The sequence below is a fragment of the Nematolebias whitei genome, chromosome 10 (assembly GCF_014905685.2).
Source record: "Nematolebias whitei isolate Nwh7 chromosome 10, NemWhi1, whole genome shotgun sequence".
NCBI classification, from domain to species: domain Eukaryota; kingdom Metazoa; phylum Chordata; class Actinopteri; order Cyprinodontiformes; family Rivulidae; genus Nematolebias; species Nematolebias whitei.
Window position 1 is genome coordinate 29,805,354 of NC_056507.1, and position 25,977 is coordinate 29,831,330.

At 40.8% G+C, this 25,977-nt stretch overlaps 2 protein-coding genes across 4 annotated transcripts; both read left to right on the plus strand.

Annotated features, from left to right (window-relative positions):
* Positions 1-680: 680 nt before the first annotated feature.
* LOC119416322 (protein phosphatase 1 regulatory subunit 12A) lies at positions 681-7,715 on the plus strand (the record flags this gene model as incomplete). The annotated part of the gene is given in 7 exon segments (XM_037683551.1): positions 681-734; positions 819-841; positions 924-987; positions 1,068-1,172; positions 1,245-1,295; positions 1,509-1,559; positions 6,670-7,715. Coding segments are annotated over 7 exon segments (435 nt in total), but the record flags the coding sequence as incomplete, so codon positions are not given.
* A 1,817-nt stretch (positions 7,716-9,532) lies between these two features.
* On the plus strand, positions 9,533-24,278 carry pgghg (protein-glucosylgalactosylhydroxylysine glucosidase). 3 transcript variants are annotated; one of them, XM_037682958.1, is made up of 15 exons: positions 10,915-10,970; positions 11,093-11,140; positions 12,663-12,949; positions 13,028-13,238; positions 14,933-15,368; positions 15,442-15,561; positions 17,710-17,841; positions 17,912-18,023; positions 20,510-20,582; positions 20,661-20,797; positions 20,889-21,022; positions 23,230-23,325; positions 23,399-23,496; positions 23,610-23,833; positions 24,007-24,278. In XM_037682958.1, the coding sequence occupies exons 3-15, from the start codon at positions 12,706-12,708 to the stop codon at positions 24,081-24,083; spliced, it is 2,094 nt and encodes a 697-aa protein (XP_037538886.1). In that variant the 5' UTR covers positions 10,915-10,970; positions 11,093-11,140; positions 12,663-12,705; the 3' UTR covers positions 24,084-24,278. The 3 variants fall into 3 exon arrangements, with proteins under 3 accessions (XP_037538885.1, XP_037538888.1, XP_037538886.1); XM_037682957.1 differs by lacking the exons at positions 10,915-10,970; positions 11,093-11,140 and adding an exon at positions 9,533-9,727; XM_037682960.1 differs by lacking the exons at positions 10,915-10,970; positions 11,093-11,140 and adding an exon at positions 9,533-9,669.
* Positions 24,279-25,977: the final 1,699 nt, after the last annotated feature.

Genomic DNA, 25,977 nt, shown 5'->3' on the forward strand with positions numbered 1-25,977 from the left:
TATATGTATATATATATATGTATATATATATATGTATATATATATATGTATATATATATATGTATATATATATGTGTGTATATATATATATGTATATATATATATGTATATATATATGTGTATATATATATGTGTATATATGTATATATATATGTATGTGTATATGTATATATATATGTATGTGTATATGTATGTATGTGTATATGTGTATGTATATATGCATACTACATGCATGGCATTTTAAACCCTTCCCACCCTCTTGCAATATTCTAAACAATGTTTCTAAACGCTCTAAAAGAGCACAGCATGTCATGATCTCAGCTCTCTGCCTCTGCTGCTCTCAGCCACCTGCAAGCACTCTTGGCCACGCCCACTTCTCAGCTCTGCACGGACAACAGCTGATCAGCTGCTGCAGGAAGTTTATCCTGCAGTGTGGGCTGCACAAAGGTGCAGCAGGTGCTGAATAATTTGAAATAATTTATTTTAAATAAAAATTCTATGCCGATCGTGCAGCTCATCCATCAATCAGCCAAATGTGTCATGTCTAGTCTTATTTTGAAAAACCGTGATAGAGCGAGTCCATGATAAACGAACCGCGAAGTAGCGAGGGACTACTGTAAATGACATGCAAGAAGAGCAGCTGCAGTTTGATTTTATTATTGACTGTCCCTCATCTCCAGGATGATGATAATGATGGAGAGGAAGAGTTCTCAGGGAGTGGGCTGGATCCACAGGTAGTGACGAAGAAGTCTGTGCTCTTATTTTGGTATTTGTCTGCAGAGAGATGGCATAAACAACTTGTTCTCTTTTGCACACAGAAAGACCAACGCACAAGTTCCAGGTAGAGCCTCGATTTGAGTCTGCTTGCGTTTAACCTTTTGTCTTCGTTGTCCGTCTTACTTCTGCTCTGTCCATCCACTCAGGTTGGACATGTCTTGTAACGACCGCACCCAGGCAGGAGGATTGGACACGAAAGACTTCAAGAAGGTCAGACTCAGCAGACAGAATGAAAGTGACACCATGCTTTTGTTGGGATCTCTCCATCATTCGTTGTGCGTGTCTGTCAGTTGTTTGAGGAGGTGTCCAGAGAGAACAGCCAGCTCCAGGCCCAGCTGCAGGACACTCAGAGGGTCGTCAGTCAGACCCGAGTGGAGCTGGAGAAGGCAACGCAGGTGAAGACTCATTTTGTCCGTTGGGCATGCAGACCTTCATGTGGTTGCCTAAACAGATTTCTCGTCCAACAGAGACAGGAGCGCCTCAGTGACTGTTCAGCCCTGTTGGAGCTGGAGCGGAAGGTAACCTGCTGACACGGAGCGTTGAACATTTGTTTGGGGTGTTTTTCTGTGTGCAGCTTTGTGCGCCTCACTACTGCCACCCCTGCTGTCTCACACGTTTCCTCCTCTCCAACCACTTGAACCACTTCCTCACTCGTTTTCACTCAACTGTCTGTGCTTCTTCTCTTCGTCAACCCCCCCCCCCCCCCCGGCCTCTTCCTCTGCCGTTTCCAGGACCGGCGGATGTTGGAGCGGCGCATGGCAGAGTTGGAGGAGGAGCTGAAGGTGAGGTGGTGTGTGTGTGTGTGGGGGGGGGGGGGGGTGCTTCAGACAGATTTTTATGGTGAGCACCGACACTGTGCATGTGTGTGCTTTAGTGGCTTGGCTTTATGCTCGTGCAGCCATGATGGGAACACAGCAGTGAGTTTGTCAACGTGCTCAGGTGGTGATTTGACTCGTGCAGTTTCAGCTGAGAGGCAGCAACGCTCTGAGATGTTAGCACTGACTGAAACCTGTTTGTTTTTGTACATTTTCAGGTATGAAAAATGGCTAGGTGAGCTATGAAAGTGTTTGTTTATTTATATATATTTAGATAAAAAAAAAAAAGATTCTGTTTAATCTGATGCACTGTATATAAAGAAATTAAACGTCATTCTGTGATTTCCTGGAGTCTTCTCTGGTTCCCTGCCAAGATTTAATTTCATAACTCGCTGGTAAATTAACTTTTTGTACTTGGTCTTAACAAACAAGATGTTGATAAACTGCAGCTCAGGTAACGATCAATTCCAGTTCAGCTTCTCTGCAGCTGCAAGACTCTGCTTATCTTAAGCACTAGACCTCTTATTAGCTTTTTTTGTTTTTTATTTACCGTATTTATTTTTTGTGGGGGGGTTTCAGAGTTTCTGTAGTTGAATGTAGTGACTATCTGCAAACAGAAATTGCTGCATGTTTGAGCCACGTTGGCTGTTCCTCCCGTTCTCAAGTTGTTTTGTGACATTTAATTGATATATTTACAGTTTTTTAGCTTTTAAAACACTGCCCCCCCCCCCCCCCCCAATCAGCAGCACAACCTCCAAAGAGTTTAAAGATTTCTCTTCAAAGGGCTTAAAGGACAGTTGCTTCATATACTGAGGATGGATTCTGTGTCAGATTAGATTCAGGGACTTTAACCCTGGAACTTTTTCAATATATTAACAAATGCAATCAAATCTTTAATTTCCTGCAACAAAATGCTTTACATGCACATTTCGTACTATAATTAAATGATCCAGTTTAGTAAATGCACTTATTCTGGTTTATAAAATATCCATTAAAGGAAGTCTTTCAGATTTCTATTTAAATGTAATGGAAATTAGATTTTTGTGTTGTGGTTTTATACTAATAACTGCTTTAAAATGGTAAATAAAGAAAAAACACGTTTGGTTCATGAAACTTTGATCCTCTGTAGAGGGAGTGAAGAAAAGTTTAGTTTACCCATAAAGTGTAATGTATTTGTCTACGTTTCAGACAAATATTTGCACATTAATAACTTGTGGCATTTCAATAATGTCTGCATATTGCAGTAAAACATCACTGACCTTTTGATTTAAAATAACTCAACATAATGTTGTGTTCAGCTTTTTCTGTTGCTAACTTTTAACTTTATTTTAAATGTTATTAAAACCGCTACTTTATTTTATGCTAATGTTTGACTAATCCATGTGGTTATGTCTTTTCTTTTTACGCACAATAATGTTGCTTGAAATTTGAACCTGTTAAACTTGCACCAGTTTTTCTCAAAGTAGCCACTTTGTTGTGGGTGTTTTATTTATTTATTTATGTTTTGGTTTTGTTTTCCCCCACAACTGCACAGGAGCTCTCCTCAGACAAAAAACCTTGTCCGGGTCTACGAGATGACAATGATAAATATTAAACTGGTCTGTCTCTAATTTAAACTAGACAAATTGCATTTCCTGCGAAAATGCAGTGTGAATGCTTATTACTGAAGAACTTGTTAAAAAAACAGCTGTAGTTAGCTAAAAATCTGGTGAAATGTAGCGCTGGAATGGAAGAACAAGCCTAATTAGCAGAAGAAAGCAGAAAAACATAGTTGCTGAATCACGGTAGGTTCAAATAAGCAGCAGTGAGCACAAAAATTAAGAAATTGGCTAAAAGCTGAAATTAACAAAAAAGCTGAAAAATAAATGAAAAGGCAGAAAGAAGCTGAAACTACCAGAAGGAAGAGGAACAAGCTGAAATTAGCTAAAAAAAAATGTGGAATTAGCTGAAAAAGCTACATTTAGCACAAATGGCTAAATATCAGCTGAAATGGCTACTAGTTGAAAAAACTGAAAATAAAGGAAAGAAGCTGAAAGAAGCATAACAAGCTGAAATCAGCAGAAATTAGTAAATTAGGCTGAAAAAAGTAGCAGAAATTACCACAAAAAACTTGAATTTATCTGAAAACAGCTAAAATTAGCCCCAAAAAAATGGTAAAGTAACTGAAAGGGTAGAACAAGCTTAAATTAACATAATAAGGAACATGTTTGCTGAAAGAAGCAGAATTGAGCACAAAAAAGTGGAAATTATTTGAAAAAAGCTGAAATGAGCAAAAAACAGCTGAAAATTAGCTAAAAAGGCAGAAGGTTAAATTACCAGAACGAAGTGGCAAGTCCACTTTTTGCTGAATTAGGCTGAAAAATGTTTAAATGAGTGCAAAAAATGTGGAATTAGCTGGAAAAGCTAAAATTAGCATAAACCACTAAATAGTAGCTGAAATGACAGAAAAAGCTGAAACTTGCATAAATAAGCTAAAGGATCATAACAAGCTGAAAAATTAGCAGAAAGAAGTTAAAAGAAGCACAAAAATGTAGTTAAAAGGAAGAACGTAAAAGGAGCAGAAGAACACTGAAATTTGCTGGAAAAAAGTTTTAAATTTGCAGAAAGAAGCTGAAGCAGAACAAAAAGTGAAAGGAGCAATAAAAGGTTGTAAACAGAGCTAAAGATTTGAAGGATGTAAAATGGCAGAAAAGGCTAAATACAGGTCCTTCTAAAAAAATTAGCATATTGTGATAAAGGTCATTATTTTCCATAATGTAATGATATAAGGGGCCGAGATGGTGTAGAGGCAGGGCAGCCAGCTTGGGACCCGAGAGTCCCAGGTTCGATCCCCAGTCACTGCACATCACGTGGTGTCTCTGGGCAGCACGTCTAATCCCCAAAATGTCCCCCTGGCGCTTTCAATAGCTGCCCACTGCACCACCTGGTGGTGGATGGGTTAAATGCAGAGACTAATTTCGCCATTGTATGGAAACATACAGTGCTGACATTGTGATGACATTATTATTATTATAAAAATTAAACTTTCATATATTTCAGATTCATTGCACACCAACTGAAATATTTCAGGTCTTTAATTGTTTTAATACTGATGATTATGGCATACAGCTCATGAAAACACAAAATGCCTGTCCCAAAAAATTAGCATATTTCATCCCACCAATGAAAGACAAGTGTTTTTAGTACAAAAAACACCAACCTTCAAATAATCATGTTCAGTTATGCACTCAATACTTGGTCGGGAATCCTTTTGCATGAATGACTGCTTCAATGCGGCGTGGCATGGAGGCAATCAGCCTGTGGCACTGCTGAGGTGTTATGGAGGCCCAGGATGCTTCGATAGCGGCCTTAAGCTCATCCAGAGTGTTGGGTCTTGCGTCTCTCAACTTTCTCTTCACAATATCCCACAGGTTCTCTATGGGGTTCAGGTCAGGAGAGTTGGCAGGCCAATTGAGCACAGTAATACCATGGTCAGTAAACCAGTTACCAGTAGTTTTGGCACTGTGAGCAGGTGCCAGGTCGTGCTGAAAAATGAAATCTTCATCTCCATAAAGCTTTTCAGCAGATGGAAGCATTAAGTGCTCCAAAATCTCCTGGTAGCTAGCTGCATTGACTCTGCCCTTGATAAAACACAGTGGACTAAGACCAGCAGCTGACATGGCACCCCAGACCATCACTGACTGTGGGTGCTTCACACTGGACTTCTGGCGTTTTGGCATTTCCTTCCCCCCCAGTCTTCCTCCAGACTCTGGCACCTTGATTTCTGAATGACATGCAAAATTTGCTTTCATCCGAAAAAAGTACTTTGGACCACTGAGCAACAGTCCAGTGCTGCTTCTCTGTAGCCCAGGTCAGGCACTTCTGTTTCTGGTTCAAAAGTGTCTTGACCTGGGGAATGCGGCACCTGTAGCCCATTTCCTGCACACGCCTGTGCACGGTGGCTCTGGATGTTTCTACTCCAGACTCAGTCCACTGCTTCCGCAGGTCCCCCAAGGTCTGGAATCGGCCCTTCTCCACAATCCTCCTCAGGGTCCGGTCACCTCTTCTCGTTGTGCAGCGTTTTCTGCCACACTTTTCCCTTCCCACAGACTTCCCACTGAGGTGCCTTGATACAGCACTCTGGGAACAGCCTATTCGTTCAGCAATTTCTTTCTGTGTCTTACCCTCTTGCTTGAGGGTGTCAATGATGGCCTTCTGGACAGCAGTCAGGTCGGCAGTCTTACCCATGATTGTGGTTTTGAGTAATGAACAAGGCTGGGAGTTTTTAAAAGCCTCAGGAATCTTTTGCAGGTGTTTAGAGTTACGTCGTTGATTCAGATGGTTAGGTTAATAGCTTGTTTAGAGAACCTTTTCATGATATGCTAATTTTTTGGGACAGGCATTTTGGGTTTTCATGAGCTGTATGCCATAATCATCAGTATTAAAACAATTAAAGACCTGAAATATTTCAGTTGGTGTGTAATGAATCTGAAATATATGAAAGTTTCATTTTTATCATTACATTATGGAAAATAATGACCTTTATCACAATATGCTAATTTTTTGAAAAGGACCTGTATTTCAAAAAGCTAAAGTTGCACCAATACCAAAAGTCATAGCAGGATTGTTCTGAAAGAGCTGAACATTTCGATACTTGATTTGTTGAAATGGAACAAAAATTGTGGAGCAAGAAAGATGCTGAAAAACGTATGGAAGAAAAATGGATCGCAGTAAAGTGAATGCTTCAGAAACATGAACTCCAGTGGATGGAATCAGAATTGTGGCAGCAGCTTACAAAGACAACAAATAATGCGTGCAGCCTAGAACATGGTTTAGCAAGACGTGCACATAAACTAGTTGTTTCAAATGTGGCCACACGGCTCCCTGGTCACATTCTGAGTTCAACAATGATGGAAATGTATCCAATTTTCTCATAATACTGAGTCACCTACTGGTCTCAAACAGTCGCAGCCCAGTAACAGAGTACCTTTTTTACCGTCACTGCCTCCTGTGAACGTTGTCATCAGATAGTTACTTTAAAATGTACAACAAGTTCAAGATAAAATGATTTAATTTGAGCTTTGACTTGTTCCTCCAGGTTCTGGTGGACCTGAGAGCAGACAACCAGCGTCTGAAAGATGAAAATGGTGCTCTGATCCGAGTCATCAGCAAACTCTCCAAATAGGTCGAGAGACACAACTTCCAGGGAATCCCCTCTCGCCCTTCATCTATTCATCCATCCACCACTCCGCCCCCCTTCTTCCATACATTCCTCCCAGTGCCAAAGAGTGAGAGGGGGAGAGCACTACAGTCTGAGCTGGGTTGTGACGCCTCCATATGAACACATGCAGATCTTCGTTGTGCCTTCAGTTGTCGGAGTAGAACCTGCGGCTTTGCTCAAAGGTTTCCACAGAGGCAACAAACCCAGTGACTGTGTGTCGTGGGACATCGACGTGCACAGTCTCCATGAGTGCATTCATGCATCTTTGTTCATATTCCACTTAGCACACATGATAGATGGGGTCTTAAAGCTCCCACTTTGTATTTATTTTTGTGAACACATTCACAAAGTTTCCACACACAGTCCAAATGTTTTTAGAGTGTTTGTCATTGAAGCACGTTGCTGCCTTTATACTCGTCCTGACGGCAGGGGAAGTCCATGAAGCTCTGTGGGGTTGATTTATTCACATGTTCAGTGTTTGAACCCACCTACCTCTCCACCTATGCACGTCCCCACGCCTTGTTTGTTTTTGCGATCACAGACATAACTCCATGCTCTTATAAAAAAGATCCCGGTCAGTCGACCGCAGCACTTTACTCTTTGCAAAGTTATTAAACATCTGTGAGCTTCTCCCGTCCTCCAGAAAGACAACCTTTACGTCCAGAGCAGCATCTTCTCGGGCCTGCTCCTTTCTGGGGTTTGGCTGAAGCTCAAAGGTTTTCTGTCCTGACCCATCAGGCTACAAATGGGTTTTATTGTTGCCATTGGAAAAGATTATTTCATAGTTTTTTATTGTCTTATAAAGAAGCATGGTTTGGGATTTAAATGTTAGTCTTTAATACTCTCTTTGAAGTAAAAACGAAAGTGTAGCTTTGCTTCACATGTTGGTTTTCTAATATATTAAATGAATGTTTGCACCCTAATAAATCAAGTTGTTGCAGCCTCTTGTTTATCTGCACCCAGCAGCAGTTTGAGAGTCGTTTCCATCAGAAGAGCATCTTGTTTATTAGACATCGAGCTGTCGTGCTCCATCATCCACAGAAAGGGTCAGTTGTTCCTGTGCTGGTGGCCAGATGTTCTCCATCAGAAAAGACAACAGCTGCAACATTAGTCCTCCAACAGACTGGATGTCTGCACTGTTCTGTCAATCTCTTGCTCCCAGGTGAACGGGATCAGTGAGGTGCTGGATGAAGCCCTCAGACGTTTGGGGGCAACGCTGCGTCAGACCCTGCTGTGGTTCTGGCACTTGGTTAACACAAGTTCTCCATCTGTTTGTCCCTTTGGAGGAGCAGAGACCGTCCTGACTGACGAGCTGAGCTCCTAATAAGGAAGGACAGGCCGGCCGAGGCTCTGTTCTCTCTCTCTAAATATCCCTCAGGTCTGAGAAAGGAGCAGGGGAGGAAGAGGGAAGCGGATGGATTGCAACCTTATATGGAGAAAGAGCTGCTTTTCCCAGGGTTTGTGACTCTGACCCCCGGCATGGTGCCAGATGCTGCTCCAGCGGCTCCTTGGTGCCACCAAGAGGTCCAGCTGCTGAAACGAGTCTGGATGTTCTACACTTTTCACAGCTGTCTTTGTAGGATGAAGAAAACCAATCCAGACAGTGAGGTACTGCTTGAAGCGTCAGTAGTTTAGTTATTTCCCTAACAACAGAAAGCACCATATGTGTTTGGACATCCTGCTTTTGGTTTAAAGCAGAGGGGGGCAACGTATATTTCCGAAGGGACACATCAACACGTATAAAGAAATCAAAGGGCCACAGAGAGAATTGGATAATAAATTTTCATACGCCAAATAATCTAAGACTTTTTCTTGCTGTCGCATATTTAGCATGATTTCTAAAAACATGGCTTTCCAAAATCCTTTAGGAATATGAGACATGAAAACTGGCTCTTGTGACAACATTATACACATTAGCTTAACATGGAATGTGTGAAACAAACGTATATTTGTGGTTTTTAAGGTTCAATTCTGGAAACAGAATTAAAAAAGGTTTTTAAAAAGGTTTTGAGTAAGATGTTTAAATTTCTATAAGTCTCATTGATAAATTGTTGTTTTGTTAATCAGTCTTTTTGTTGTTTTTCTTTTGAACTAAGGATATTGGGGGGCCTGATGGAGATTGTCCAAGGGCCACTTTTGGCCCTCGGGCCTTAAGTTGTCCACGTCTGGTTTAAAGAATCATTTGGAAATTTCCATCATTCATTTTTCAGTACTTGGCTGTTCTGAAATCCCTAAACTAGCAGTGAGAATACCTAAATAAAATGTAATTTTTGAGGCCAGTAATACGTTTTGAAAATGTCCCAAATGCAGTCTGTGACTTGGTGAGATGTAAAACCATAACAATGATGACCCTCTCAGACTGGACTTGTCAGAATATAGAAAACTTGGGCATCAGAAACACGTTTGACCGAACATTTAAAAAAAATACTGTAACAGAAAAGCATCGTCCAATAAATCCAGTATGAGCCTCACCAATAAAACTGAAGTGCTTGTTCTTAACGGTGATGACATAAACAGTGACTGAGCTGAGAGGATTTTTCTGCCTCGGTGGTCATGCTGTCCTGCAGCTTGTTGTCTGGAGATTGGCTGAAGGTCCAGGTTTAAAAGAAGTTAAATACTTGCTGGTATGAAAGATGCAGATTACATGACACAATCTGAGCTTTGCTTCCTGTCTGCTGACTCCCAACAGACCTCACCCTCTCCTGCACATGAAGTCCATGCCAGGTTTTCTCACAGATCTCACAGTCCAGAGTTTCTGTGCAGCACAAAGAGCTCAGGCCTCCTCTCCTCTCCTGCTGCAGACAAACGACACACAACTTGGACCCAGTCTGAACAACTGCTGAGCTTTTACTCTTAAAAGACATAAGATCAGAGCACGTGGGTTGGTTTTCTTCGAGTTAAACTGTAAAGACAAGCTGGTTTGAGGCTCCTACAGGTTGAGTTTGCACTTTCTCTTTTTTTAAACCTGCATTCCTCTTCTGCAGAGGCAGATGTTGATGTGAGGCTGAAACATCAGTTTCAGAGAACTGACAGAAACTCTGCTGTGTCTGAACTTGTAATAATGTTGTCAAACTAATTTACTATTCCAGATATAACAAATACATTCAGTTTGTTTATCCCTTGTTTAAATCAGCATCTTAAAGGGGTAGTTCAGATATTTTGAAGTGGGGCTCTGTGGTATGTTATGCTCCAAAGACCCTTGAGCATCTTTGTATTCAAATACTGGTATGAATAATGAAGAAGAAATAAATAAGAAGTTTATTTTTTCATATAAAAATAACAGAAAAGGGTTTATCATAGACCGATGCCACAGTTTGGGAATATTTGGCACGTCAGAGTCCATGTAATCCAACCAGATTGACGAGCTAATCCAGGGGCCTGCAACCTTTTAGATCAAAAGAGCCATTTCTACCTTTCATTTACAAAACAAAATGTGTCTGAAGCCGCAAAACCTGCTACAATGGTCACTATCAACTCATGGGCCACTTCAAATTTGGATGTTTTATCCAGCCAGTGGGGGAGACTTTATAAAACAAAAATTATATAATGAATTCTAACATTTATTAATAATTTTACATTTTAGGGCCAAAGAAAAGACCACACCCATGTAAACAAGAAAGAAATACATATTTCATACAAATTTTACCCCCCCCCCCCCCCCAAATAAAAAAATAAAACTGCAGATTTCTGTGAGTCTTCCTTTTAATTTGAGAAAAATAAAAATATTTTTGAATCCCACTTTAAAGTAATAAAGCATAAATTTAAAGTGTGTCTAAATATTAGGTCTTTTTGTTGGATATGTAAAGGTGACATTAAATTTTTAATTTATAAACAGCTTGTTTATTTACTTTAAATGTAATTAGGTCTATCTATCTATTAATTATTCATCATATTTCTTCAAATAATTTCAGAGAAACATCCTACTGTAAGGCAGGAAGCTAGCTAAATGATGTAGCTAATGCTAATCAACATTATTTTCTCCTTGTTTTGGTCATTTCTTTTAAATGTTTGTAGCAAACGTGCTAAAACTTTCCATTTCTCTTTACTGTGTGTATAAAAACTAATGAATGAACATTTTGCATTGTGTTTGGTCAAAGCTTCAAGGAGCCGCAGACCGAGGACCAAAGAGCCGCATGTGGCCCCAGAGCCACAGGTTGCAGAGCCCTGAGCTAATCCAAGTGGGAAACAAACACAAGATTGTTGATGCTTTAGAAGAACTCTAAACCAAAACAAAATTAGTAATTAATGCAAACTAACATAAACCTGATTTTTTTGCTTTACATGATTGTTTTGTCTGCAGTATCTGATCTTCTTGAAGTTTGGATGAAACTGCTACAGCTGGATACAGGTACTTTATGGTAACATGTACATGAAGATAACCATAAATTTAATGTAAAAGCTGTTTAATGTGAAGCTGACAGTGATGCAGAGGTTTATAAATAACTTTCACTAGGCTTGTCGCAATAAACAATAAATCATTTACCAGTAATCGCATGATAAATTAAAATTATCGACCTCGTTTATCATATATTTATCAGCTTTATCGTTTCTTCGTGTCTCTCTCTTTCTACTGAAGACACTGGATGACAAAAGGCTCAACTCCTGATCTCTTCACTGACCCCTCCCTTTCTCTTTAAAATCCATTTTAATCGTCCAAAATTGAGTTTTTGGACGATTAAAGCAGCTAAGCTGAGAAGCTAAGCTAACAGTCCGATCTCGGGGTGGGGGGGGGGGGCTCTGTTTTGTCGAAGTTCCAAAATTCACGGTTGAAACCCGTGCCTTCGTGAAAAAAGTTGTTTTTCTCTGCAAAAACAAGCTGAGAACTTGTTTACTGATTTTTTATTAAAAGCTTTGTGTGAAAATTGCTATGCTAAAGAGCTCAAACCAAGCATCCTCCATTTTGAGAAACAAAAACAAGGAAGGAGAGACAGCCCATGCCACGTCAAGGGGCCTCCCTCCCATTGGTCTTAAAGAGACACGCCGCTACTCCCTCACTATCCATCCTTCAGTTCTTGTACTGCCATCCGGTGGTCAAAAAAAGGTAATACAGTCAAAACAAATTAACATTTCTCCTTAAATTTGACAATAATTGCAAATTACTAATTGACAATAACTACTAATTATTGTCAAATGTCGAACAATATTATCGTTTATTGCAATCATTTGAGTGGTTGAATCAGGGGAGTGGTGGCGCAGAGGTTAGAGAGGTGGGCCTGTGATCCGAAGGTCGCTGGTTCACGCCCCGGCCCCGACAACATCAAAATTGTGGGTGGGGCAGGTGAAACACCCACACTTGCCCCCACCCTCATTCGCCCCACTCTGGGCCCATGAGCAAGGCCCTTAACCCCCACCATGTGCTCCCTAAACAGGTCTCTCTTGAAAATGAGTTCTCGTGGCTCAATGAGACGACCTGTATAACTACAGGGTGAATGAAGAAAAAACAAAAAAAATTCCGAGACAATTAATCGCCCATCAAAGTTGTTTTATCATGACAAGCCTAACTGTGGTGTTTTAGACTGGAGTTGTTTGAAGACGGCAGCAATCCACCATGTTCTGTTAGCTCACGACTCCCGTCAGAATTTAACTTTATTTTTCCAAGCTGAAGCCATTCAAAGAGACATCTACAACAGGTAAGATATTTATTGTTGCCCACTTTTCCACAGAACCTCACTTCAACTGGTTTGAACTATCTCTAAGGTTACATTTGGACACGTCTTGTGACAGAAAAGTGTCAAAGTCCACCTTCCACGTGCGTCCTTTTCTGATAGGAGCTGGGAAAATGTTTTCCAGGGATAATGTGACGACTTCCTCTGTTTTTGTGACCTGAACACAAAGTTTTACGTCCTGTAAAGACAATAATTTTCATTTAGGTGAAGATCTTCTGCAACATTTACACCCAAACGGCACCTGATTATGTCCCAAGACTTGGACCCTTACATCTTCACCTCCAACAGTCTCCCCAATGACCCCCGCTTCCTCCCACCCCTGGCGAATGGGCTGCTGGGCTGGAGGGTGTACAACGATATCATGCACATGGGTGGTGTTTACAACGGGGAGGGGGGACATTGCCACAGAGCTGATGTCCCCTGTCCTCTAGCTGTGAAGGTGGAGACAGAAGACCCTGCCCAACATAGCTACACTTTGGACACCCACACAGGTAGTTTCTACAGAGCAGGTGACACCATTTCACCATTTCATGGTGTTTTTATACGTTTATCTTTTTCATAATTTACAGGCATTTTCACGCACACTCTAACCTCAGCCAGTGTAAACATCTCACAGTCGTTGTACTCTCACCGGTTCTACCCCAACATCATGGTGATGGAGGTCCTGCTGGCACGTCAGGTGACCTCAGCAGAGCCAGTCACAGTTCATCTGGACAGTTCCTTCACTCCTCAGAGCAAAGATATTGTTTTTGAGTGTGGTCCTGACTACAAGGGCGCAAGGTGAGGTTGAATGTTTTTTTGGGTGGGGAATAATGCTACAAGTACAACCTTAATTCCAAGAAAGTAAGAAAAAGTTAGAACATTGTGCAAAATGTTAATAAAAACAGAATTATTTTCTTATTTGTTAATCTCACACTTAATGCAACATAGTAAACATCAAATAGCTAAACTAAGAAACTGCACCTTTAAAAAAAACAATGGCAGCAACACGTAAAAAAAAGTACATTTACCACTGGAGCATCCCGCCTTCTGTTAAAAACAGTCTGAACGTCTAGAGGAGAAGAGCTGCTGGGGGGTTTGGAGGGGGAGAGGGTCCTGTTCTTGTCCCATGCTGGATTCTAACTAGGGCTGCACCCATAAATCGGCTGGCCAATTTATTTATTTATTTATTTATTTTGTGAGATCGGCCGATACTTACATGAGAAACAGATTTTACCTTTTTTTTTTTTTATTTGTTTTAGCAACAATTGTCTGAACTTCATTTATATTTCAGAGCACTACCTCATGTCCAGTTAAAACAAGTTTGTATTGTTTCCAGGATTTTGTTCAAGAGTGTGTTTTCCAGTAAAATAATATTGGAAAATTGAAGGTGCATTGTGACCTTATACCTGACAGTGTCGCTTATAAAACAAAATCAGAATCAGCAGGTCAGGCTATTTAGAGATCTGTGAAAACTGCAATCGGTGCACCCCTCATTCTAACCGTTCAGCAGTCTTTGGTCTTCAATGGTGGATTTATTATTTCATTGGTGAGAGGTCTGGACTGCAGGCAGGTCCTTTCAGCACCTGGACTTTTCTCCTGTGAAGTCATGCTGTTGTAGTAGAAGCAGTATAATGTAAGAAGACGTCATCTGAGTGGGAGCATACTGTACAAATCCAGTTTATTCTTTTCTGCATTGATTGTGCCTTTCCAGATGAGTAAACTGCCTATGCCATATACACTTATGCACCTCCATACCATCAGAGAAACAGCCTTTTGAACAGTGTGCTGATAATAGGCTTTAGTACGTAGTATGTGGTGTCTGTGGTTCCCAATGAGAATTTCAAAGTTCAGATTGTCTGACCACAGAAGACTTCTCCTCTTTGTCTCAGTCCATTTTAAAAGAGCGTTAGCTCAGAGGAGACTGTGGCGCCTCTGAGTGGCGTTTCTCAGCTCATCTTTGTATGATAGAGCTTTAAGCAGCGTTTGTGGGTGGCACAGCAAGCTGTGTTTTCAGACAGTGATTTGTGGTCGTGTTCCTGAACCCGTGCAGTTTTGTCCAGAACAGAACCAAACCTGCTTTGGATGCTGCGTCACCCGAGTGCCTGAAGATCATGAGCACCAAGGGTCCGCCCATCTTTACTTTTCACACCTTCACAGGAGCTTCTCCAAAATGCTCTTTTTTATGACCTGTTGCCAGTTCACCTGATTTGTTGCGAAATATTTCTCCAGCTGTTCTCATTTGTACCACTTACTTTTATAGCCCTTTGTTGCCCCTGCCCTGTCCTTTTTTAGATGTGTTGCTGTCATTAAATTCAAAACTACCTTTGTTTTTCAGAGAATGGTACAGTTAAGATGGTTTCATGTCCCACTGTGGATAAAAAGGGATTTATGAGATTTGTAAATCATTGCAATCTTTACCTTTTGCACAACGTCTCAACTTTTCAGAATTGGGGATACAAACACTTTTAACACCATCCCACCTGTGCTCTCAGACATATTCAAGGACAGACCACCACGGCTGAATTCCCAGGAGGCTCCTGCCCCACAGTGCATCTCATCTGGACCCCTGTACCCCCCACTGTGACGCTGCTCCCTAAGCAGCCCCAGGCTCGCTGGGGTTTCATCCTGGTTGTGGCCAACAGCTTGGATGCTGCAGAGGCTTTTTACGACGAGGGCTTGAGGCTGATGGCGACCGGCGACCTGCGTCCGTCTCATGAAAAGGCCTGGAAAGAGCTGTGGCTGCAGAGCCAGGTGGAGGTGACTGGCTCCGAGAGCCTGTGCAAGGCCCTGATCGGCTGCTTATTCTACCTTCTCAGCGCTTGCCCTTCCATCCACGACACCTCCAGCTCGTTTGGAGGCATCAGTCCAGGCGGGCTCTCTAATGGAGGGGACGGTCAGGATTACTGGGGCCATGTGTTCTGGGATCAGGTGGGTCTACTGGGAGCTCATGTGAGCGTGTTATTTCTTGTTACAAATATTACACAAAGACTTCTTGATGCAGGACATCTGGATGTATCCCGGGATAGCGTTGTTCTACCCCAAGCTGGCCCGAGCCGTGCTGGAGTACAGAGTGGGGACTGCAGATGGTGCAAGAGACAACGCCCGAAAGCAAGGCTACATGGTACGACATTCAGTGAATTGTTGCCTGCTCCGAAAGCAAAGGGATGAGAATAATAACGAGAGAAATTCATTTCCTGCAAAAACGCAGTGTGAATGCTTATTGCAGAAGAACTTGCTGAAAAACAGCTGAAATTAGCTAAAAAATAAAAAATAAATTCTGAAATATAACTAAAATGGAAGAACAAGCCTAAATTAGCAGAAGAAAACAGAAAGAACACAAATCTGCTGAATTAGGTTTAAATAAGCAGAAATGAGCACAACAATTAGGAAATTAGCTTAAAAAAAGCTTAAATTAGCAAAACATAAGTGAAAAGTAGCTGAAAAAGCAGAAAGAAGCTGAAACTATAAGAAGGAAACAATAAGAACTGAATGAGCTAAAAAATAAAAATAAAAAAGTGGAATTAGCTGGAAAGCTAAAATTAGCATCAAAAGAGCTAAATAGTAGCTGAAAGAACAAAAAATGCTGAAACTAGTTGAAATAAGCTGAAAGGATCATAAAGAAGTTATTTAGGATGAAAGTAGCAGAAATTACTACAAAAACTTGAGTTTATCTGAAAACAGCTGAAATTAGCTAAAAACGTAGCTGAACAGGTAGAACAAGTTTGAATTAGCAGAAGAAAGCAGAAAGAACATGTTTGCCCAATTAGGCTTAAAGAAGCAGAAATAAGCACAAAGAAGTGGAAATTATCCGGAAAATGTAGAAATTAGCAAAAAACAGCTGAAAAGTAGCTAAAAAGGCAGAAAGAAGCTTAAATTACTGAAAGAAAAGGGAGAGAGCACATTTATGCTGAATTAGGCTGAAAAAAATTAAAATGAGTGCAAAAAATGTGGAATTACTGAAAAAGCTAAAATTAGTATTAACTTTTTAATTAGCATTAACAGCTACAAAAAATAGTAGCTGAAATAGCAGGAAAAAGCTGAAACGCGCATAAATAAGCTGAAAGGAGCATAATAAGCTGAAATTATCAGAAAGAAGTTAGAAGAAGCACAAAAATGTTGTAGTTAGCAGAAAGAATCTGAAAGGAGCACAAAACAGCTGAAATTATCTGAAAGTAGCTGAAAAAAAAATTAAATTTTGCACATGGAAGCTGAAAGAAGCTCGATCAGAACAAAATGTGAAAGGAGCAGTAAAAGGTTGTAAACAGATCTCAAGATTTTTGAAGGATGTAAAATGAGCTCCATTTATTTTCTATGAGAACAAAAGTGGCAGAAAAGGCTAAATAATTCAAAAAGCTAAAGTTGCACCAATACCAAAAGTCATAGAAGGATTGTCCTGAAAGAGCTGAACGTTTTGATTTATGATTTGTTGAAGTAGCACAGAAACTGTGGAACGAGAAAGATGCTGAAAAATGTACGGGAGAAAAATGGATCACAATAGAATGAATGGTTCATAACCGTTCACACATCACAGTAAAGGGTGGTATGTGTGTTTGTCTGTCTGTTAGCATAATGTCTCGTTAACCACTTGACACATTTTGATGAAACTCATAGAAAGTATTCATTAGATCCACATCGACAGCTGATTAACTTTTGGAGTCAACTCGAGTCGATATGACCATAAGGACGGAGCTAAATGATCTTAGCAAACACAAAACTGGCTAAAGATTTTACAGATATTGAACTAAAATTTGTGTGGTAGTAGCTGATAGTCATTCCTAACTCGTACTCTGATCTCTTCCCATTGCATGAAATCTTGGCTCAAAACTTGGAGATTAACTGTTGGACCCAACGATGTTTGTCTGTTAGCAAAATATCTCACAAATAACTGGATGGATTTTAATGAGACTGTTAGAAAGTAATCATTACATGAACGTCTATAACTGGTTAACCTTTGGAGTCAACTGCGTTGAAAACGTCTGCCGCAGCGAAACAAACATATCCAGCACAAAAAAGGCTTTAACTTAGTCAAATCTGCAGATATTAAGCTTCGGTTTGTGCAGCTTTGCTACTTTCCTTTTCCTCATTATTTTTAGTTCTCTTAAAAGTAAAGGCATTGTTAAATTAATAAAATAGCAGTGAAAACTCTTTTATTAGCTTTAAATAATATTATTTCCTACAACAGCTGCAGTGATACATTTTCATCTCTGTAGATTCTCAGGTACAGATTTTGGGTGAGAACAGAACAATGTCTCTGTTGCTGGTTTTACAGGGACTGAAGTTCCCCTGGGAGAGCGCTGTGTCGGGGAGAGAGGTGTGTCCAGACGACGTTTATGGACAACAAGAGATTCACATCAACGGGGACGTCACGCTGGCGTTCCAGCACTATCTCTACCTGACTGAGGTACGCTCACGTCTCCCTGCTCCACCGTCACAAGTTCTGAGTTTGAGATGAGAACGTCTCTTTGTTGCAGGATCTGTCCATGTTCACAGAGGGGAGAGGCAGTGAGGTGGTCTTTGGGGTGGCTGATTACTGGATTTCCAGGGTCACATGGCAACCCCAGGACCAGACGTATCATATCTTAGGTAAAGGCCGCTGTTGAAAAGTGATTTTACTTACATGGCACGTCGTGATGACAAAAATACTCATTTTTATACCCAATCAAATATCAGTCGTTGCTTTTTCACAATGCCGAACCTCAGAAAGTACAAGTCATGTTTACTTGAACACAAATCATGACATTAGTTTTGACTCAAGTCAAAATTCTCAAATTATTTTATTCTTGAAGAACTAAATTTGAATTTGAATTTGACTGGTGTACAGAATTAGGGATGTATGTAAGTTCTTTCTTATTACACCCCAACATCTGTTGGTATGAAAGTTCAAGTTGTCATTCGCGTCACATTGTACATGAGGTGGAACGAAATTGTGTACTCAAGGTCCCAGTTACACCCAAAAATAGCAAAAATATAAAGTATAAAACGAAACAGCATATAAGGATCTATGATATATACTAAGATATATGCTAAACAAACGCTAAACTAAAGAACTAAGATATACGCTAAACACTAATAATGTAAAACTGTAGGGTATATCAACAGCAGCCGGAACATGAGTCTGTGGTGAGTAGGTAGGTAATTATGAATAAATACAGCAGCATAAGATAATCAGCAGCACATATCACCAATTAAAGTATCATTACAGTGATTTTCTTTTCACAGTTTATTCATTCATTCAACCTTTATTTAGACAGAGAAGTCACATTGAGCCTAGAAGACTCATTTACAAGTGAGATCTGTTTAGACAGACTAAAAGTAGTGAAACTGGACACGTAGGAATTGGAGGCAAAAAATTTCCTATCAGACTTTTTTTTTTTCCTGCCTGAGAAGAACAAACTCTGATATTAAAAAACACCTGGCACAAACAAGCACATAGTGACGTAGACATTCTGCAGAGGGGGACGACGAGAGCGGTGAGCGATGTTTATAGATGCTCTCGAGGACACTGTAAGAGTTCTGATAAGGATGGGATATTCAGCCAGTGTCCTCCGGTGAGATCCATAAACATTCTCGAGGGATGTGATTATTCTAGTTAGAGATTCATGAGTCCAACAGCCTCAGGGTAGAAGCTGTTCCTCAGTCTAGTGGTTCTACACTTAATGCTCCTCAACCTCCTGCCTCTGAGGGGAGTGGGGCAAAGTGTGTGTGCTGGGTGAGTGTGGTCCTTCATGATGCAGGTGGCCCTCTTCCTGCATCTGAAGGTGTAGATGTCTGTGATGGTGGGGAGGCTGACTCCAACAGTCTTCTGTGCAGCCTTCACCACTCTCTGCAGAGATTTCCTTTGGAAAGTTGATTTTTCTATTAAAAAAATATCGATATCATGACATGGTGGTTCAGTTGGTAGAGCTGTTGCCTCTCAGCAAGCAGGTTGCCCTGGTTCAAATCCCGGCCCAGAACCTTTCATTCGTCCTCATCTGCTCACACAGACTCATGTTCGTGCCGCTGTTTGACGTATTGTTTTTATGCTACTAGTGCTTAGCGTGTTTTTAGTTAATGTTTTTCTTAGTTCATATCTTAGATCTTATTACGGTTTTACTTATACATTTTATTGTTGGATGTAACTGGGACCCTGCGTACACAATTTCGTTCCACCACATGTACCACATGTGGTGCGTATGACAAATAAAGAAACTCTGACTCTTTCTGGGTGGAGTTTGCATGTTCTCTCTGTGCATGAGTGGATTTTCTCCAGATACTCCGGTTTCCTCCCACAGACCAAAAACATGCATGTTAGGCGAATTGATAACTCTAAATTGTCTCTAGGTGTGAGTGAGAGAGTGAAGGGTTGTTTGTCTAATTTGTCTCTATGTGTCTCTGTGATGGACTGGAGACCTGTCCAGAGTGTCCTCCACCTCTCGCACAGTGACTGCTGGACATGGGCTACAGTGACCCCCACAACCCAGAAAGGAAGAAGTGGTTAAAGATGATGGATGGATGGATGGATGGATGGATGGATGGATGGATGGATGGATGGATGGATGGATGGATGGATGGATGGATGGACTGCAGGTTCTAAGTTAAAACTGTCATGTGAAGAAAAGAAATGTTATGGAAGCAAAAAAATACATTTGTATGTTTTGCCACTCGTTTATTGTTGAAGTCACTTCTTTCCATTTGATTTCAGAAGAAAGTGATTTTATTTAGAAGGTTTAGTATCTATTTAAAGATGTTTTCTGAAGGATTGCATGTCGCTCGCCACTTTTCATGCCAGAGTAAGATCATTTATTATGAGAACAGCCAAAGCTGAAGCCATTTTGACCAAACCTTAAAAATTAATGCATAAACTCATGCAAGATATTGTCCTCGGCGTGTACATTGGGCATGACCCTCAGCTACTACTACATCACATTTTTAGCCTGGGTGGCAGAAAGCTTTCATGAAGTTGCCTGTAAATGTTTGCAGTTGTAGACGTGCATGCAGTTATTACTTGTTGAGTGTTTCCAGTGGTTGATGATTCATTTTGTGGCTCGTCTTATATCTAATGAATATTTCTTCACTTTTTCTGCATACAGGCGTCATGCCACCCGATGAATATTACTCTAATATCAACAACTCAGTGTACACAAACGCAGCGGCCAAACTCAGGTTGGGATGAGTATTTCAGTATTTTTGTTCACAGCTGTTTGTAAAGACCAGTTTCTCAAATCGTTCCTCTTTTATTAGCTTGCAGTTTGCTGTGGAGTTAGCAGCTCTCCTCCAACATCCTGCGCCAAAAGAATGGCAAGAAGTGGCCCAACGTATCAAGATCCCTTTTGACCCGGAGTCCCAGTACCACCCTGAGTTTGACGGCTACATTAAAGGTTCATGTTGGACCTCTCTGGTTGGCACCAGTCCACACAGGAACATCAGGCATTCAAGTGATATCAGGACGCTTTCATTTGTTTGACACAGGTCAGCCGGTGAAGCAGGCGGACACGGTGATGCTGGGTTATCCTCTCGGCCTGCCAATGTCCGCAGAGGTCAGGAGGAATGATCTCGAAGCCTACGAGCCCGTAACGGACCCAAAAGGTCCCGCCATGACATGGGTAGGCTGGACACAGACCATTTATTTCAGCTTTTTTAACAAGATGTTTGGGTTTCAAATAAAAAAACATTCTAAAATAAATCTGTGTGTATATATATATATATATATATATATCCAGCAGCTGTTGTCATTAAGTAAGTTTGTTTTACAGTTTAAAATCTAGTTTTATTTAAAAAGTAACCCATTAGTGGGTCAAGCTGAGCTCACCAGTGGACCTGATTTGGCAGTTGCATAGCCCTGCAGTAGTCCCTCGATTATCGCTGGGGTTACGTTCCAGACACCACCGCGATAAATGAAAAACTGCGACGTAGGAACGCTATATTTATTTTAATATTTATACATTATTTTAATGCTTTATAAACATTTCCCACCCTCGTGCATTGTTCTTAACAACGTTCTGAACTCCTAAACCTATGTAATTTGAACAACATGCGTACGTACAGTACTGCTAAATGTTATATGGGTACTCACCAGCTCTGCAGAGCAGCAGCTCGGTTCTGGTTCTGCAGAACTATCCTACAGCGTGACGAAGCCCACCATCCTGTCCAGGTTGTTGTGCACGTGGATAATTGAGCTTCAGGACTATTTGTGACTTTCCTGCCAGTTCTGTGAGCTGAATAGATGGATCCTTACTTCTGACTTTATGTTGCAAAACTTCCCCTCCATTTTGGCAGAAAACAGAGACTGGAAGCACCGTTGGCTTCTGGGAATTGTAGTTCTTTTGACTGGCATTACAGTATAGGCTTATTGAAAGAAAACTACAAAATGGTGGCACCTGTCAAAAGTTTGTATTTTTTCAGTAACTTTTTATCCCCTGCCATCTCAATCACGTGAGTAATATTAAAGTTGAAAATCGTGTGTCGAGATCAATCTTATATTGAAAACTCGCAAAAGAACGAGTTCGTTTTCAACGAAGGGAGGAGATGGATCAATGTGAGGGAAATGGTGCACTACCTCTGTCTGTAGCTTTTTAGCTAATGCATCTGTATTGCGCTCGGCTAGCTTAGCATTGCTTCAGTGCCGTCAGTTGTTGATGTGGGGGGGCAGTTCAGTATGCAAGGCGCTCGATTCTGTTTACAGGGCGAAAACAAAGGAACATACACAAGAATCACAACATATAAAAATAAGAGAGAATATAAAAATGCCAACAATTAAGTTCTAAACAGGTTCTAAAATAGTGGTAGGGTAAACACTGTGTATGTATGTTCACTGCCTGACCAAAAAAAAAGTTGTCACCTGGACTTAACTAAGCAAATATATACGAGCCTCCTATTGGATAATTACTGCATGGATGATTATCAGCTGGCAACAAGATATTTAACCCCAACTGGTGCAAAGAGTTGCTTCTCATTTCTTAAACAACCATGTTGAAAGACACATGGCGTGGTCATGGAAAAGATGTCAGTCTGGTTAAGAAGGGTCAAATCATTGGCATCAAGCAGAGAAAACATCTAAGGAGATTGAAGAAACTACTAAAATTGGGTTAAGAACTGTCCAACACATTATTAAAAACTGGAAGAATAGTGGGGATCCATCGTCTTCGAGGAAGAAATGTGGCTGGAAAAAAATCTTGAATGATCATGATCGTCTATCACTTAAACGTTTGGTGAAATCAATTTTTTTTTTAAACCCAACAGTAGCACTCAGGGCCATGTTTAATAGTGAAAGTAAGAGCATTTCCACACACACAATGTGAAGGGAACTCAAGGGGTTGGGACTGAACAGCTGTGTAGCCTGAAGAAAAGCACTAACCAGTGAGGCTAACTGGGAAAAAAAGGCTTCAATTTGCTAGGGAGCATAAAGATTGGACTGTGGAGCAATGGAAGAAGGTCATGTGGTCTGATGAGTCCAGATTTGCCCTGTTGTGATGGGCGCATCAGGGTAAGAAGAGAGGCAGGTGAAGTGATGCACCCATCAGTGCAAGTTCTTGGTGAAAAATTAATGCAACACTGGATGGAAATAGATCTTGTGACATTGCAGAAGTTTATTGAAACAATGACACAGAGAATGCATGATGTAATCAAAGCTAAAGGCGGTCCAACAAAATATTAGTGTGTGGCCTTTTTAAAATGGAAGCTATTTACTAATTTATCAAATGTTTCATGGCGTGAAAAATCTGGATTCTTTATGCACAGATACTCCAAATGTACAAATTATGATATGATCATTTGCAGACACTAATCTTTTTTTCCTTTTTTTTATGCTCAGGGAATGTTTGCAATCGGTTGGCTGGAGTTAGGAGAAGCTGAAAAATCTCAGCATTTACTTGAAAAGTGCTTCGAGAACATCCAAGGGCCGTTCCAGGTATCTCTGAGTCTCACGTGTCCTCCTGCTCTCATCATTTGTTCAGTGAACGTGTCATTGCCGCCCCGTGCAGGTTTGGAGTGAATCATCAGACGGCTCTGGAGCTGTGAACTTTCTCACAGGCATGGGAGGATTTCTGCAAGCTGTGCTGTTCGGTTACACCGGTTTCAGGTCTTTTCTCAACCCTCCCATCATGTTCAGAGCAAAAACGGTTCAAATGCGTACAGCTCTGAGCTCGTATGTAGTTGTTTACAATCTTTATTTATTTTTTTATTATTATTTAGAGTTCAGAAGGGATGCCTGGCCTTTTCCCCACTGCTTCCTGATGACATCTGTGAGCTTTGTGTTCGTGGCGTTAACTACCTTGGCAGTCAGATGGACTGGCTGCTCAGGAAGGAAGAAGTCTGCATCATAGTCAGGGAAAAGGGAAGATGTGCTCAAAACACTAAATCCTTTAAATTAGAAGTTGTCTTGAAGACGTCTGGAGTTAAAATCCCTCTTACACCAGGTATTTCACTAGTGGCAGGCATTCATAGCGATGTTTGTGTCGTGTGGTACGAACTATGTTTTGTCAAAGGATTCAGACTTTATCACAATTACATCATCAGTTAATTAAAGCTCTAATGAAGATTTCCAAATTATTAAACTGATTTGAATTGTTCTTCCCTTCTGTCATTTCAGGGCAGCCGGTAACTTTTCCCCGAGAGCCCGGCTGTGTTCGGAAAATGGAGTCCACGTCTTCCTGCTGGCCTCTTTGAACCAGGATCCAGATTGAGTTTTCCATTTCACAATTTTACTTTGTCTACAAAAATACAGTTAAGTTGTATATTTATGAACAAATGTTGACTTCTTCTGTTTCAGTAGGTGCAAGGTCAATTTACGTTAACGTGTTTACTGTGCCTGCTAATAACGCACATGGTGATGTACAGCTTGATTTAGAAACTGTGAGACAAGTTTGGTTTAATAAAAAAAATTAAGCACAAACAAAAAGTAAATTCTGTCTTTCTATGTTTTTCGATTCCATTTCTGGTTGATAGGCCAGTGAAGAATTAAAATAAAAAAGTGTTGTAGTTCATAATTATATTTTGAGGTTTAACTAGAATAAGTTTACATTTTTATCATTACAAAAAATATGTATGTTAATGATTCAAGCTGTGTAGGGGTTCTGGGTTTTGTCCTGTCTTTCTCTGTTTCCTTATGTTCTCCTTCACCCCTCATGTTCCTCCTTGTGTTCAGCCCTAGTCTCACCTGTGTCCATTGTTAATCACCGCAGGTGCCCGTTGTTTGTCCTAATCAGTATGTATATGTTCAGCTCCCTTGTGTCTTGTCACTTGTCGTGTTCTGCCTCCCGTCCTGTCCACCGGTCATAGTGAGTAAGCTGCCCTGCCAGCGTTTTGTTTGTTTTTTATGAATAAATATTTGTTAAACGTTTTATCCCGAGTCTGCTGTCATCTTCCTGCACGTGGGTTCAACACATCAGCTGGCAGATACCGACAGAATCCAGAGACCATTCTGAACCCAGCAGGAAAATGATCACTTTTTTCAAGTTTCTGGCCCAAGAAGCGGATAGAACCGCACAACGGGATAAAGAGAAGAAGGCACAGTTTTGTGGGACCCGCCTGGCCATCAGACCTGGGTCCTCCACTCAAACCCTCAGTTTTGTATGAGTTTAAAAACAGAAAATCAAGGGTCGTCCAGGTTTTTATGTCTTTAAGACATGCTTGTGGAGGCTGCACAGCTGCAGAAAGAAAAGCTTTGCAGGGAGTGGTGAAGGCTGCGCGGAAGACTGTTGGAGTCAGTCTCCACCATCACAGACATCTACACCTCCAGATGCAGGAAGAGAGCCACCTGCATCATGAAGGACACCACTCACCCAGCACACAATTTTTGCCCTGCTCCCTTCAGGAAGGAGGTTGAGGAGCATTAAGTGTAGAAGCACTAGACTGAGGAACAGCTTCTACCCTGAGGCTGTTAGACTCATGAATCTCTAACCAGAATAATCACTGTGAAAAATCACATCATGTTGCTGCTGATCTGTTTCATGTTGCTGCTGATCTGTTTCATGTTGCTGTGCTCATGCGTGCTCATCTGCTCACTCAGACTCATGTTCGTGCTGCTGTTCGACGTAATGTTTTTATGCTATAGTGCTTAGTGTATATTTAGTTGATGTTTTTTTCTTAGTTCATATCTTAGATCTTATTACTGTTTTTCTTTTACATTTTAATGTTGGATGTAACTGGGATCCTGTGTACACAATTTTGTTCCACCACATGTACCACATGGGGTGCGAATGACAAATTAAGACCCTTGAATCCTTGAAATCTAAGTAACTGATTGGATTCATCGGGTTTCATAGACAAATATCCAGTAACTGTGTATCATCAGCACAGCAATGAAAATTTATCCCATGCTGTTTAATAACTTTACCTAATGAAAGCATATAAGGTAAAGAGTATTGGTCCAAGCACTGAACCCTGAGGAACTCCATTAGTTCAGTTCAGTTTATTTATATAGCGCCAAATCACAACAAAGTTGTCTCAGGGCACTTTACAGGAACATTCACATACATAAAAGCCAATTAGTAAAGTTCTCTATCTAAGAAATCGAGCAGACAAGTTGAATCTTGGCTTCGTTGCAGTCTCCCATCCTGAG

Coding starts and splice junctions, on each gene's coding strand:
- pgghg (XM_037682957.1), top strand. CDS start 12,706: ATGTCCCAAGACTTGGACCCTTACATCTTCACCTCCAACAGTCTCCCC. Junction 15,562..17,709: donor CCCGAAAGCAAGGCTACATG/GTACGACATTCA, acceptor CTGGTTTTACAG/GGACTGAAGTTCCCCTGGGA. Junction 20,798..20,888: donor GTTTGACGGCTACATTAAAG/GTTCATGTTGGA, acceptor TGTTTGACACAG/GTCAGCCGGTGAAGCAGGCG.